Source organism: Schistocerca serialis, chromosome 5, assembly GCF_023864345.2.
Source record: "Schistocerca serialis cubense isolate TAMUIC-IGC-003099 chromosome 5, iqSchSeri2.2, whole genome shotgun sequence".
NCBI classification, from domain to species: domain Eukaryota; kingdom Metazoa; phylum Arthropoda; class Insecta; order Orthoptera; family Acrididae; genus Schistocerca; species Schistocerca serialis.
Window position 1 is genome coordinate 377,714,524 of NC_064642.1, and position 12,694 is coordinate 377,727,217.

The 12,694-nt window shown below is 45.0% G+C and overlaps 1 protein-coding gene across 1 annotated transcript in view; it reads left to right on the forward strand.

Moving 5' to 3' along the window:
- LOC126480678 (peroxidasin) overlaps nt 1–12,694 on the forward strand; it is a 221,510-nt gene that overhangs the window by 184,680 nt on the left and 24,136 nt on the right. The window contains exons 18-19 of the mRNA XM_050103902.1: nt 3,315–3,432; nt 9,649–9,857. Of these exons, the coding sequence (XP_049959859.1) occupies nt 3,315–3,432; nt 9,649–9,857 (327 nt within the window). The remainder of the gene's footprint in view (nt 1–3,314; nt 3,433–9,648; nt 9,858–12,694) is intronic.

The window sequence follows — 12,694 nt, forward strand, 5'->3', positions numbered from 1 at the left end:
GTGACCGTAGCGTCGCGCGGTTCCAGACGGTAGTGTCTTGAACCGCTCGACCACCTCGGCCGGCTGTCAGTAAGTAACAACTGTTACTCAATGATAAACCCGGTGGCCCCTCACACCATGACACAAGAAGTAACACCACTGTGCATCTCCAAAAAATTGGAAGACTTGGACCTCTCCCCAGATCGCCGCCAAAGTAGCCAACGAAGGTTGTTGGGGTACTACAGAGCCGCGATCGTTCACTGAACATACTATGACGCCATTCATGAGCATACCATTCTTCCCTGTAACGGCTCAACTCCAAACGCAGCCGTTTGTGTTGTGGTCACAAAGGCTGTTACCAATGCTATGGTAATTCCCAGGTCCAGCTGCTGATAGTCTCTGACAAATGGTATTGGATCACACAGACTTTTTCGAGAAAGTCCATTGCTTGTTCTCGCATGTCAGGTGCAGATGTGAAGAAGTTATGATGTGCTTGCTGCACAATACGATGATCCTCCCTTTTGGTGGTCAGGCGTGGTCGACCAGAATTTGGACGACGAGTGTCCTGCTGTGACGTTCCCGTACAGTCCAACATCGGACCACTGTCACATCCAAATGCCTAACAAATCTGGGTATTGCACAATTCCAGCAGTACACCTACTGGAAGCCCACTCTCTCAGATGCTGATAACGCTGTCTCATACGAGTACACTGCTTCTCAGTATCCTTCACAGTGACCAGTCAATTTCTGAGGCTGTTCACGTTCATTATATATCTTACCAGGCCTCGTAACACAAATGTGCTCTAGTGATCATTCCACTTGTCACAGGGAATGAGAACTGTAAAAGTCCGCAGCTCGTGGTCGTGCGGTAGCGTTCTCGCTTCCCCCGCCCGGGTTCCCGGCTTCGATTCCCGGCGGGGTCAGGGCTTTTCTCTGCCTCGTGATGACTGGGTGTTGTGTGCTGTCCTTAGGTTAGTTAGGTTTAAGTAGTTCTAACTTCTAGGGAACTGATGACCATAGATGTTAAGTCCCATAGTGCTCAGAGCCATTTTTTTGCCGAGAACTGTAAAAATTTACAAGCTCACCAATAGTGTGCACGTGGATGAAATTACATTGACATCCGACCGTGTATTCCGAGTGCTTTATTTTTATTTTATTTTTTTTTTTTTTGTCAGGAGGTGTAATAAGCCTTATGAAACGATAAATGCTCTGAAAAATAAGCATCTGTAAATATTTGTCACATGCTTCCGCAAAGACCATCAACTAGAAAGCTCTGTCGGGCACTGACGGCCGTTCCCGGTGTTCAGTCACCCTCGGAAATTGGGTACCGCATGACTAAGAAACATGGCTGTCCACAAGTTTAAGAAAGCAAGCGTTGGCGCCAATTCGACGGCGTGACGTTAGTATGAAGACAGGGCCATTGGGCATCTTGCTGAACGTGGACAGTACTCTAATAGCCCAGTTTTTCGTTATGTATTTACATTTTTCCGTCATGAGTCTTTTATTGGCTGTAATCAGTCCAACACGAATACCTCTCCTGTCCCAGCCTCTTCATCTCCTTGTTGCTCATGCACCCATTTCCATGATTATTTCTGACCTATATACCTACCTGGATTTCTGTACTGTTTTTGCTCTCTACGGCTCTCTCTGCTACTGCTGATGTCTTCGAACACGTACAAAATGTTTTACACAAATTTCTCTCCCCGTTGATTCAACGGAGAACTTTTTCGTTTCTTATCTTATCAGTCTGCTTAATTTTCAACATCTTTCTGAAATACCAAATCTCAAATGCTTCGATTCTCTGTCGGTTTTCTCACATGCTGAGCCTCAGACGTACATTCTCAGAAATCTCAAAGTAAGACTATGTTAATAGTATTAGATTTATTTTAACGGTGAATGCCCTCTTTGCCTGTCTCAGTCTACTTCCCAAATCCGCCTTGCTTCAGCGTGTTATTTTGCTTCAGAGTGGTCAGGATTACTTTACTTCATCTAATGATAAATCCTGAGTTTTAGTGTCAGGTTTATAGCTAATCTTATTTCTACTGCTTCTCATTATTTTCGTCTTTCTCTGGTTTACTCTCAGTCCATCACTTAACAGACTGCAAAATCCATTCAGAAGGTCCAGTAATTTTTCCTCGCCTTGAGTGAGGGTAGCAGTGTCATCACTGAATCCTATCAATCTTCGGGCATTCTTACGCCAGTCGTTTTCTTCCTTCTACTTCCATCATTGCTTCTTCGATTCACAGCAGCAGGGGAGAAATACTGCCGTCGAGATATACGTGCTTTTTAATCCGGCCGGCTTATTCTTAGTCTTGCATCCTTGTTGTTTCCTCTGTGTTCTTGTACATAGTGTATACTACCTGTATTTCTCTAGAGCTTATAGCTATTTTTCTATGAATTTTGAATATCTCAAGCCATTTTACATTTTTCAAAGCTCTCTGTGGGTTAATAAATCCTATCAACATGCCTTGATTTTTCGTACGAAATTTCTCCGTTATCAAATGGATGGTTAAAACTGTATCTCTGGTGCTTTTAATTTTCCCAAAGCCGAACTGATTGCTAACTAATAGGTACTCATTTTCCATTTGCATTCATCTGAATATTTATATTGTCAGTTACTTGGGTTCAAAAGCTGTTAAACTGAATGTGCTGTCGTTCTTACATACACCTGTCTTTGGTATCTTCGAGACTGTGTGCATGATTTTCCCCAGACATATTGTATACAGTAATTAATAAATGTGCTGAAGTCGTCGTGATCTTGTCCAATTGCTGGACTCAGTCCATGGAACTTGATACCCCAGCAAGACCAGCTCAACAACGAGCACCCTTGCTGATGACGCAAGCACCATATGCTGCGCCGCCGTCGCAGTCACCATAACTGAAGTGTAAAACCCACAAAATCCACCGTTTCTGTGCTAGACTGAGCACTGCGACATATCGCGGCCTATATGACCGTTTACAAATTGCAGAAGTTGTCCACGTGTTACTGTGAGCCGGAAGCAAGAAAAACAAAAAGAGTAAATCGTACAGAGAGACAGTGAAAATATACAAGTCTGGAAAGTAGGATAGAGGTAGTGCCAGAAGTGAATTTGTGAGGGCAGCTCGCGAGACGCGTCTGGGCAGCCTAGTCGTTAAGAACATTTCCCGCGAAAGTCAGTGTTCCAGGATAGAGCCCCGGTCCATCACAAAGCTTTAATGCTCTAGGAAGTTTCAGGGGAAACGCAGCGCAACTGGAGTATACCAACGGGATATTTATTGCACAACTTGATAACAGTTCCATTCGCTTCCTGTTGACTACTGGTCGCGATCTAAAATCCTGACCTGTCTGTCCACAGGTAACATCGACGTGTGGGTGGGTGGCATCCTGGAGGACCTGTCTGAGGGCGCCAAGGTGGGCCCCACGTTCCGCTGTCTGCTTGTCGAACAGTTCCGGCGCCTTCGTGACGGCGACAGGTGAGTGCTCACTTAATTCCTGTACGATGTGGTGCAGATTTTTAATGAGCAGGACATCAGAAACAAGGAGGAAGAGATTAATTGTGTAAATAGTAGTAAAGTGTACTGAGAAGTCGAATACCTATATATTAAAAAAAAGACAGTGCAGTGAAAATCAGATGTCGCGTCATATCAGCAAGACAATAGTCAAACTGTATAATCAGTACTTGGAATTGTGGATAGATAATGGGTTATTTGTTGTTTACTTGTGCCGTCAAATACCTTGTGACGTGAGAACAGCAATATTAAGAGCCTTCTATAGCTATTAAGGTGAAATGATAGTTAAATTAATTAACATTAAATCGCAGAAACTCATATGAGATCGTGCAGCTGTTAGACCTTGAGGTGAGATTTTCTTTAGCATTTCTCCAGATGGAATGGGACTGATGACCTCGTAGTTTGGTCCCTTCTCCCGCCACTAAACCAACCAACCAACCAGATGGAATGTTCAGCCACCTGAAGAATTGCTGGAACATGAGCAGCCCACAACTACGAAATTACGTAGACAAAGCCAGTATCGCCGTACAGGCTCCAACCTTCTGGAGCAGTGGTATTCCGATACAGCCGTGGTGGAACACACGCATATCAAGGGCGTTGCAGACACATGGGCATTCCAGTACAGGTTGCGGCCCATCACCAACAATATCAAGAGTCCAGTAACGTTTCCTGTTATATCATCGGATTTCTTTTTAGATGTAGCATCGTGTCCTTTTATGCCTCTGATCTATCAAAAGTAAAACAAGATTTTTGGTAATAGCGAGTGAAAACAGTGGTGCAGGAAGTATAGAATTTGTTTCTTTAATTCCAGTCTACTCTCACAAGAACCTGGCGTCAGACTATCAATTTCGGTTCATAATCAACAACTTAGGATCTGATTTAAACTGATGAAACCTTATTATATCCTAATATTACTGAACCAAAGTGATAGAGTCGCAATTTCGATTATATATATTGAAGATGCCACTATCGCTTAATCACATTACCATAACATAAGGTTTCATGTGTTTTAAAGATATCTAGTCATTATGGAGTTTAGTCTATAATCTGATGACGATTTTTTGTGATCATAAACTCGAATGAAAGAAATCAGTTGTATCAAAAATAAGTTCACCTGACAATATGGTATATACCTGCTAATCTCCAAGGCTGACCTTCAGTCACCGCATTGAAATGGTTCGCATACAAAGAACCGATTACGTGTAATCAGCGAAGTAGGACGAACCGACTAGTAGACGAGACAGAATTCCAGATAGCAGCTATCGTGTTTGGACGTATGTATGATCACACCTTGAAGGAAACTGCTCTGTTTGTTTACGTATAAAGGTGGACTGTTCAACATGTCTACAAAGAATGGTGTACCACCCTTCCAGCTGCGAAAGAAGATTAAGAACAGTACTGGAAAGAATTTTCTAACCGACAGGGAGCGGACAGAATGGTATTGCTACTTTCAATAAATGAAGGTCTATCTGAACCAATATCCGGTTGAAAATTGCGAAAGGAACTGCATGAAACGGACACGAGGAGTTGGGTACCTCGCAAAAGGCTTACAGTAGCCCATAGAGCTGCAGATCTTCAATGGGCTAAACAAGACAGAGTCCGGACAGGAGTCGATTGGAGCCGAGCAGTGTGATTCAACGAATCGCGATTTTGTCTCTTTCAAATAACGCAAGGAACTGCGTGCACCAGCGGACCAGTAGCTATTTAACTCTCAATGTGTGTAGGATGAAGTTTAGGCCAGAGGTGGCTGTGTGATGGTGTGATTGTGTTTTTCGTACCTTGACTGGACCCTACTCATTCATGTTGCCGTGTATATGGTGGATCTCGGAAATCGCTGCCTCTAGTAAGATTTTATGACGTAGCCTACTCGTTGGCTTCGATCGGACACCCACAAACAGAAGCGAGACTCGTCACTGAACACCAAGATATCCTATACAATGTTGAAATTGACTCTGTTCGTACACCGTGAAACCTTTGCTATCTGTGATATGGTGTCAGCGGCAAACGACGTATGGAAATTCAAGAACTCAACCCGGGGTACAGTAATCTGTTTTTAACGATTCTTGGAGACACTACGCCGTTACCACGTGTCCGGATTTCAGCTGCAGTCGAACAGTCCCACAACCTTCTTGACGTTAGTCACTCTAAAAGGATCCGTCTGTCTCTTCTTACCATAGTGCTGCCCTTAGTCCACCTCGTCACCTCTCAGTCTGCGCTGTCGGTAAGGTGCCCACTTGTCCCCCAATTCTAATGAATCGATCTTTCTCCAAGTCCGAAAGATAGCGAGAGGTCTTCTAGGCGTACTGCGTTGCGACCTCCATATGGAAAGTTACGGTAACGAAAGGTGCGCCCAACACCGGTGATGTAGTCGTGACATTCGTCAGTTACAAGATCGAATTTTCTCGCGACAACAGAGTTGTGTAATACATTCTCGGTTTACTTGTCGCGTCACACCTGGCTAAAATCTCGAGCATTCGGCTCAGTCCTCCACGGTCTTGATCAGAAACAACTGACTGCCGTGACTGACGTTGTGGTGACCATTTACATCCATAGACGGGCTACGATTGCTCACTGTAGATTATCAAGCGTTTCAAGGAGGTGCTTTCCATTTGGCTCCATTTCTCCCATCTTCATTTTATCGATATGTTGGCAAAAACATTTATGGTGTGGGCACATGGAGCCGAAGGTAAGGAGGAGTCTATCGATCATATGACTACCATGCATCCGAAAACTCTGTGTAATGTCTACACAGAGAGAGAATAGAAGATGTCAGTTGTAGAAGCTTTCAGTCAATGACAACCGGATGGGTGGCTCGGCCACTCTCTATGCCGAAACCAAAACACTTTGATTTATACCTCTACACCTAACGTTTTCACCACACAGTCCAGAAGACATCACATTGGTTTATACCTCTACACCTAAAGTTTTCACCACACAGTCCAGAAGACATCTGTTTTAAATCCATTAGTTTATAAAGTTACAACTGATTGTCAATCACCTGAATTTCGAGATTAATCATCTGAAGTACGCTTTCCGAAAGAATGACAGTAAGGTTCGAGATATAAAAGTTAGCGCTCTCCAAGAAATGAAAACTCGAAAACGTTGAGTGATTACGTGGAAATCTAAGTATTGTGCTTCTTCCTTTCTGCGATGCTACCTTTAGGAAAAGAGGCGGGGTTCGGGAAAGAAGAGGCATAAGACCTATTTTCCGACCGCCGAGAAGATACAGCGGATGCAGCGCACAGTTAACGATAGCATCGGCCTGAGGATTTCCGGAATGTACAAGTTTTCTTGTAAATGTGGTAGCAACTTCATCCGTCAGTCTATTCGTACCGCTTTTGACCGCTGCGAAGAACACCAAAGCCACATTAAAAATCGAGAGCATGAGAAATCAGTAGCTGCTAAGCACAGTCTCACAAATAAATAGAGAATGATGTTTGATGAAACTGAAATCTTGTCTCACGCTCCTATATACTGGACTCTGTTGTTAAGAAGACATAAGAATTAGAATGTGCGAGAACAGCTTGAGCCGGGATAGCAGCTATAATCTCAGTAGTGCGTGGAAGCGACTTCTTAAAGCTTGTACCACACAGAGAAATGCGTTGCATTTCTTACGTTCCTACGAGAGCGCTGACATCACCAGTGTAGATATGGCGACCGTCTCTGGCAGCATAACATAGTGATACCGTTCCATGACCAGTCGCAAGCCGTTTATGAGCTGTGAAAAGTCACCACAACAACAGTCATGGCAGTCGCTTGTTCGTGACGAGTACGATAGGAGATTTCGTCGACAGATCGGGTTCAAAATGATTCAAATGGCTCTGAGCACTATGGGACTTAACATCTGAGCTCATAAGTCCCCTAGAACTTAGAACTACTTAAACCTAACTAACCTAAGCACATCACACACATCCATTCCCGAGGCAGCGTTCGAACCAGCGACCGTAGCAGTCGCGCGGTTCTGGACCGAAGCGCCTGGAACCGCTCGGCCACCGCGGCCGGCGAAAGATCTGGGCCGGCCGAAATGGCCGTGGGGTTCTAGGCGCTGCGGTCTGGAACCGCGACACCGCTACGGTCGCAGGTTCGAATCCTGCCTCGGGAATGGATGTGTGTGATGTCCTTAGGTTAGTTAGGTTTGACTAGTTCTAAGTTCTAGGGGACTAATGACCTCAGAAGTTGAGTCCCATAGTGGTCAGAGCCATTTTTGAAAGATCGGGATTTTGCCCGGATTCGAAGCGGCAAGTAAGCCAAGAATGGGTTAAACAGCATCTGCAATAACAGTTTTTTTATGTACTAAAAATGGGTTACATAAAAATTTCCTGGCAGATTACAACTATGTGCCGCGCCAAGACTCGAATTCGGGACGTTGCCTTTCACGGGCAAGTGCACCTATCTTTTTATCTGCCAGCACGTTTTAAATCAGCGCAGACTCCACTGCAGATTTAAAATTTCATTCTGGAAACATCACCCAGGCTGTGGCAAGCCACGTCTCCGCAATATCCTTTCTTCCAGCTGTGCTAGTTCTGCAGCATTGTAGGAGAGCTTCTGCGAAGTTTGGAAGGTAGGAGACGAGGTACTGACGGAAGTAAAATTGTGAGGACGGGTCGTGAGTCGTGCTTGGGTAGCTCAGATGGTAGAGCACTTGCCCCGGGGTCCCGAGTTCGAGTATCGGTCCGGCACACAGTTTCAATCTACCAGGAAGTTTCGTATCAGCGCACACTCCGTTGCAGAGTGAAAATTTCGTCCAGGTTGCATAAAGACGGAATTTCAATAAACTGTCCCACATATATGGAAATAATGGAGTATCAGCCAAACAAGAACGTCGCCTTAATGCTATCCACATGCGGTGCCTGAGATCCATCCTCGGAGTAACGTGGAAGGACCGAGTGACCAACGAATCAGTGCTATCTAAAACTAACTGCAATAGTATTTCAGCTATCTTGAAGCATAGATGACTCCCCTGGCTGGGACATGTCCACCGTATGGATCCTGACAGATTACCACGTGAGGTGATGCTTGGAGTGATCTCTATAGCCAAAAGACCTGTAGGACGTCCTGTATTGAGATACAAGGACTCCTGTAAACGAGATATGGAGAGCTTTGGAATCGACACAAACAGATGGGAGGCACGGGCTAGCATGAGACCAGAGTGGCGTGATGAGAGATATCATCTGGAATGTCGAAGCATGATGAAGGCTTGTTAGACAGATTAAGGCAGAAAAAGCTTCGCAATGCTTCCACTGCTCCTGCCTCAGCAGCCAGATACAATTGCGGCAAGAGATGCCGTGCTGCCATTGGCTTGACAAGTCATATAAAAAAATGCAACCCATAAACACACAGACACTGCAACAATCATCCACCAAGATGTCGTGGCCAATATACGAGGCCTGTTCAGAAAGTAAGCTCCGATTGATTGCCAAATTGAAACCACAGTGAACATCAGAAATGTTTTACTTGTAACAATTAGCTACACCTTTCAGCTACTTCTCTACGTAGTCGCCGTTCTGACTTAGACATTTGTCATAGCGTTGTACCAACTTTTCAATAGCCTCATCATAGAAGGCAGCCGCCAGTGCTTTCCGCCAATTCTCCACGCTGGCCTACACCTCATTGTCTGTGTCAAAATGTTGTCTTCAAAGACAGCGGTTCATGTGACCAGAGATGAAACTCAGGGGGAGACAATTGCGGACTGTATTGTGGGTAATCTCACATTTCCATTTGAAAACGATGCAGGAGCATCTTCATTGCCCCTGCAGAATGCGGCTGAGAATTGTCTTGAAGAAGAAACAGCACGACAGTTATGTAATGTTAACTGCATAGCTTCAGGCGAAATTTCTCACCAGGCCCTCGTACTTGGCGGCAGACACTATTTTCTAGACATCTTTACGCACTCACTGCGATCTCAGAAATGAGAAGAGCGACGTGATGCTAACTGGGGTTATACTAGGGACACTACCCAACACATCTGTGCAAAGCTTTATCGGATTTTCATAGTCGTTTCCATTTCGCGACCGATCGGAGCTTACTTTCTGAACGCTCCTCGTATATATAGCTGGGTAAGTTTCGATCAAGGTGCCAGTGGTGTAATACTTTCCATGTTCGCCAGTGCAGGACCGTATAGCACCTCGCATAAACTAGCCATTGCCGACACCGGTTGCTCACTTGACGTGTGGTGCACAGATTCTTCTACGAGAACCCGGGCGTCTTCAAGCCGGAGCAGCTGACGCAGATCCGGCAGGCGTCGCTGGCACGGGTGCTGTGCGACAATGGGGACGCCATCGAGGACATCACGCGGGACGTGTTCGTGCTGCCCGACCGCCAGGGCGGCCTGCTCAAGTGCAGCGCGCTGCCCAGCGTGCAGCTGCTCGCCTGGTCCGACTGCTGCCCCGGTGAGTGCCACCTGCTCGCGGCGCGCCTCTTCCCGCTTATGCGAATTCTCAGTAGCCCTGCTGTCACAGAGAGTAAGTTCCATGAAGAATTAGGCAACATAACAGTTCTTCCCACGTACGGCTGGAGATATGACCATGAGAACCAAATCAGACAAGTTCCAGCTCATATAGATAGTCCTTTTACCCGCGCATCATTCGCAACCGGAGAAGGAAAGGTGGAGTAATGGCGGCGGCAACAGAAGAAGCTTCCTAATCTACACCCAGTAAATGCCGAGCGACATGGTGCAGCGGTTAGGAAACTGGATTCGCATTCGGGAAACGACGGTTCAGACACGCGTCCGGCTGTCCTGATATAGGTTTCTGTGATTACTCTAAATCGCTACGACTGATTACCTACCCCATTCTTCCATAATCCGGGCTTGTGCTCCATCCCTAATGACCTTGTTGTCGACTGGACGTTAAATGCTAATTTCCTCCTCCTCCTCCTCCTCATCATCATCATCCTCATCCTCTTCCTCCCCCCGTCTAAGGTGTCTGCCGTATTGCAGATCCAGATGCAGATGCACATCTCTTGTTGCTGCTACAAACTAATAGGTGAATTCACAAAAGATCGATATTAAAAATAGGTAGATTCTACATCTACATCTATACTCCGCGAGCCACCTTACGGTGTGTGGCGGAGGGTACTTATTGTACCACTATCTGATCCCCCCTTCCCTGTTCCATTCACGAATTGTGCGTGGAAAGAACGACTGCTTGTAAGTCTCCGTATTTGCTCTAATTTCTCGGATCTTTTCGTTGTGATCATTACGCGAGATATATGTGGGCGGTAGTAATATGTTGCCCATCTCTTCCCGGAATGTGCTCTCTCGTAATTTCGATAATAAACCTCTCCGTATTGCGTAACGCCTTTCTTGAAGTGTCCGCCACTGGAGCTTGTTCAGCATCTCCGTAACGCTCTCGCGCTGACTAAATGTCCCCATGACGAATCGCGCTGCTTTTCGCTGGATCATGTCTATCTCTTCTCTTAATCCAACCTGGTAAGGGTCCCATACTGATGAGCAATACTCAAGAATCGGACGAACAAGCGTTTTGTAAGCTACTTCTTTCGTCGATGAGTCACATTTTCTTAGAATTCTTCCTATGAATCTCAACCTGGCGCCTGCTTTTCCCACTATTTGTTTTATGTGATCATTCCACTTCAGATCGCTCCGGATAGTAACTCCTAAGTATTTTACGGTCGTTACCGCTTCCAATGATTTACCACCTATGGCATAATCGTACTGGAATGGATTTCTGCCCCTATGTATGCGCATTATATTACATTTATCTACGTTTAGGGAAAGCTGCCAGCTGTCGCACCATGCATTAATCCTCTGCAGGTCCTCCTGGAGTACGTACGAGTCTTCTGATGTTGCTACTTTCTTGTAGACAACCGTGTCATCTGCAAATAGCCTCACGGAGCTACCGATGTTGTCAACTAAGTCATTTATGTATATTGTAAACAATAAAGGTCCTATCACGCTTCCCTGCGGTACTCCCGAAATTACCTCTACATCTGCAGATTTTGAACCGTTAAGAATGACATGTTGTGTTGTTTCTTCTAGGAAATCCTGAATCCAATCACAAACCTGGTCCGATATTCCGTAAGCTCGTATTTTTTTCACTAAACGTAAGTGCGGAACCGTATCAAATGCCTTCCTGAAGTCCAGGAATACGGCATCAATCTGCTCGCCAGTGTCTACGGCACTGTGAATTTCTTGGGCAAATAGGGCGAGCTGAGTTTCACATGATCTCTGTTTGCGGAATCCATGTTGGTTATGATGAAGGAGATTTGTATTATCTAAGAACGTCATAATACGAGAACACAAAACATGTTCCATTATTCTACAACAGATTGACGTAAGCGAAATAGGCCTATAATTATTCGCATCTGATTTATGACCCTTCTTGAAAATGGGAACGACCTGCGCTTTCTTCCAGTCGCTAGGTACTTTACGTTCTTCCAGCGATCTACGATAAATTGCTGATAGAAAGGGGGCAAGTTCTTTAGCATAATCACTGTAGAATCTTAAGGGTATCTCGTCTGGTCCGGATGCTTTTCCGCTACTAAGTGATAGCAGTTGTTTTTCAATTCCGATATCGTTTATTTCAATATTTTCCATTTTGGCGTCCGTGCGACGGCTGAAGTCAGGGACCGTGTTACGATTGTAGATTGATTTTACTTACTGTGAAGTAGGAACTGAAAGTCATGAATAACAGAACCTGAATAAAATTGGTGGTTTTATTCTACCGCTGAAAGTATAGCTTAACTTAACTGTACTAGTAACAAATAGATATGAAGATGGTATCTGTTGTTTCGGACATGTCTGAAAGAACAGATACCATTCTCATATATACCGGGTGATCAAAAAGTAAGTATAAATTTGAAAACTTAATAAACCACGGAATAATATAGATAGAGAGGTAAAAATTGACACCCATGCTTGGAATGACATGGGGTTTTATTAGAACAAACAAAAAAACAAACTATTGCTAGACGCGTGAAAGATCTCTTGCGCGCGTCGTTTGGTGGTGATCGTGTGCTCAGCCGCCACTTTCGTCATGCTTGGCCTCCCAGGTCCCCATACCTCAGTCCATGCGATTATTGGCTTTGGGGTTACCTGAAGTCGCAAGTGTATCGTCATCGACCGACATCTCTAGGGATGCTGAAAGACAACATCCGACGCCAATGCCTCACCATAACTCCGTACTTGCTTTACAGTGCTGTTCACAACATTATTCCACGACTACAGCTATTGTTGAGGAATGATGGTGGACATATTGGTGGACTCCTG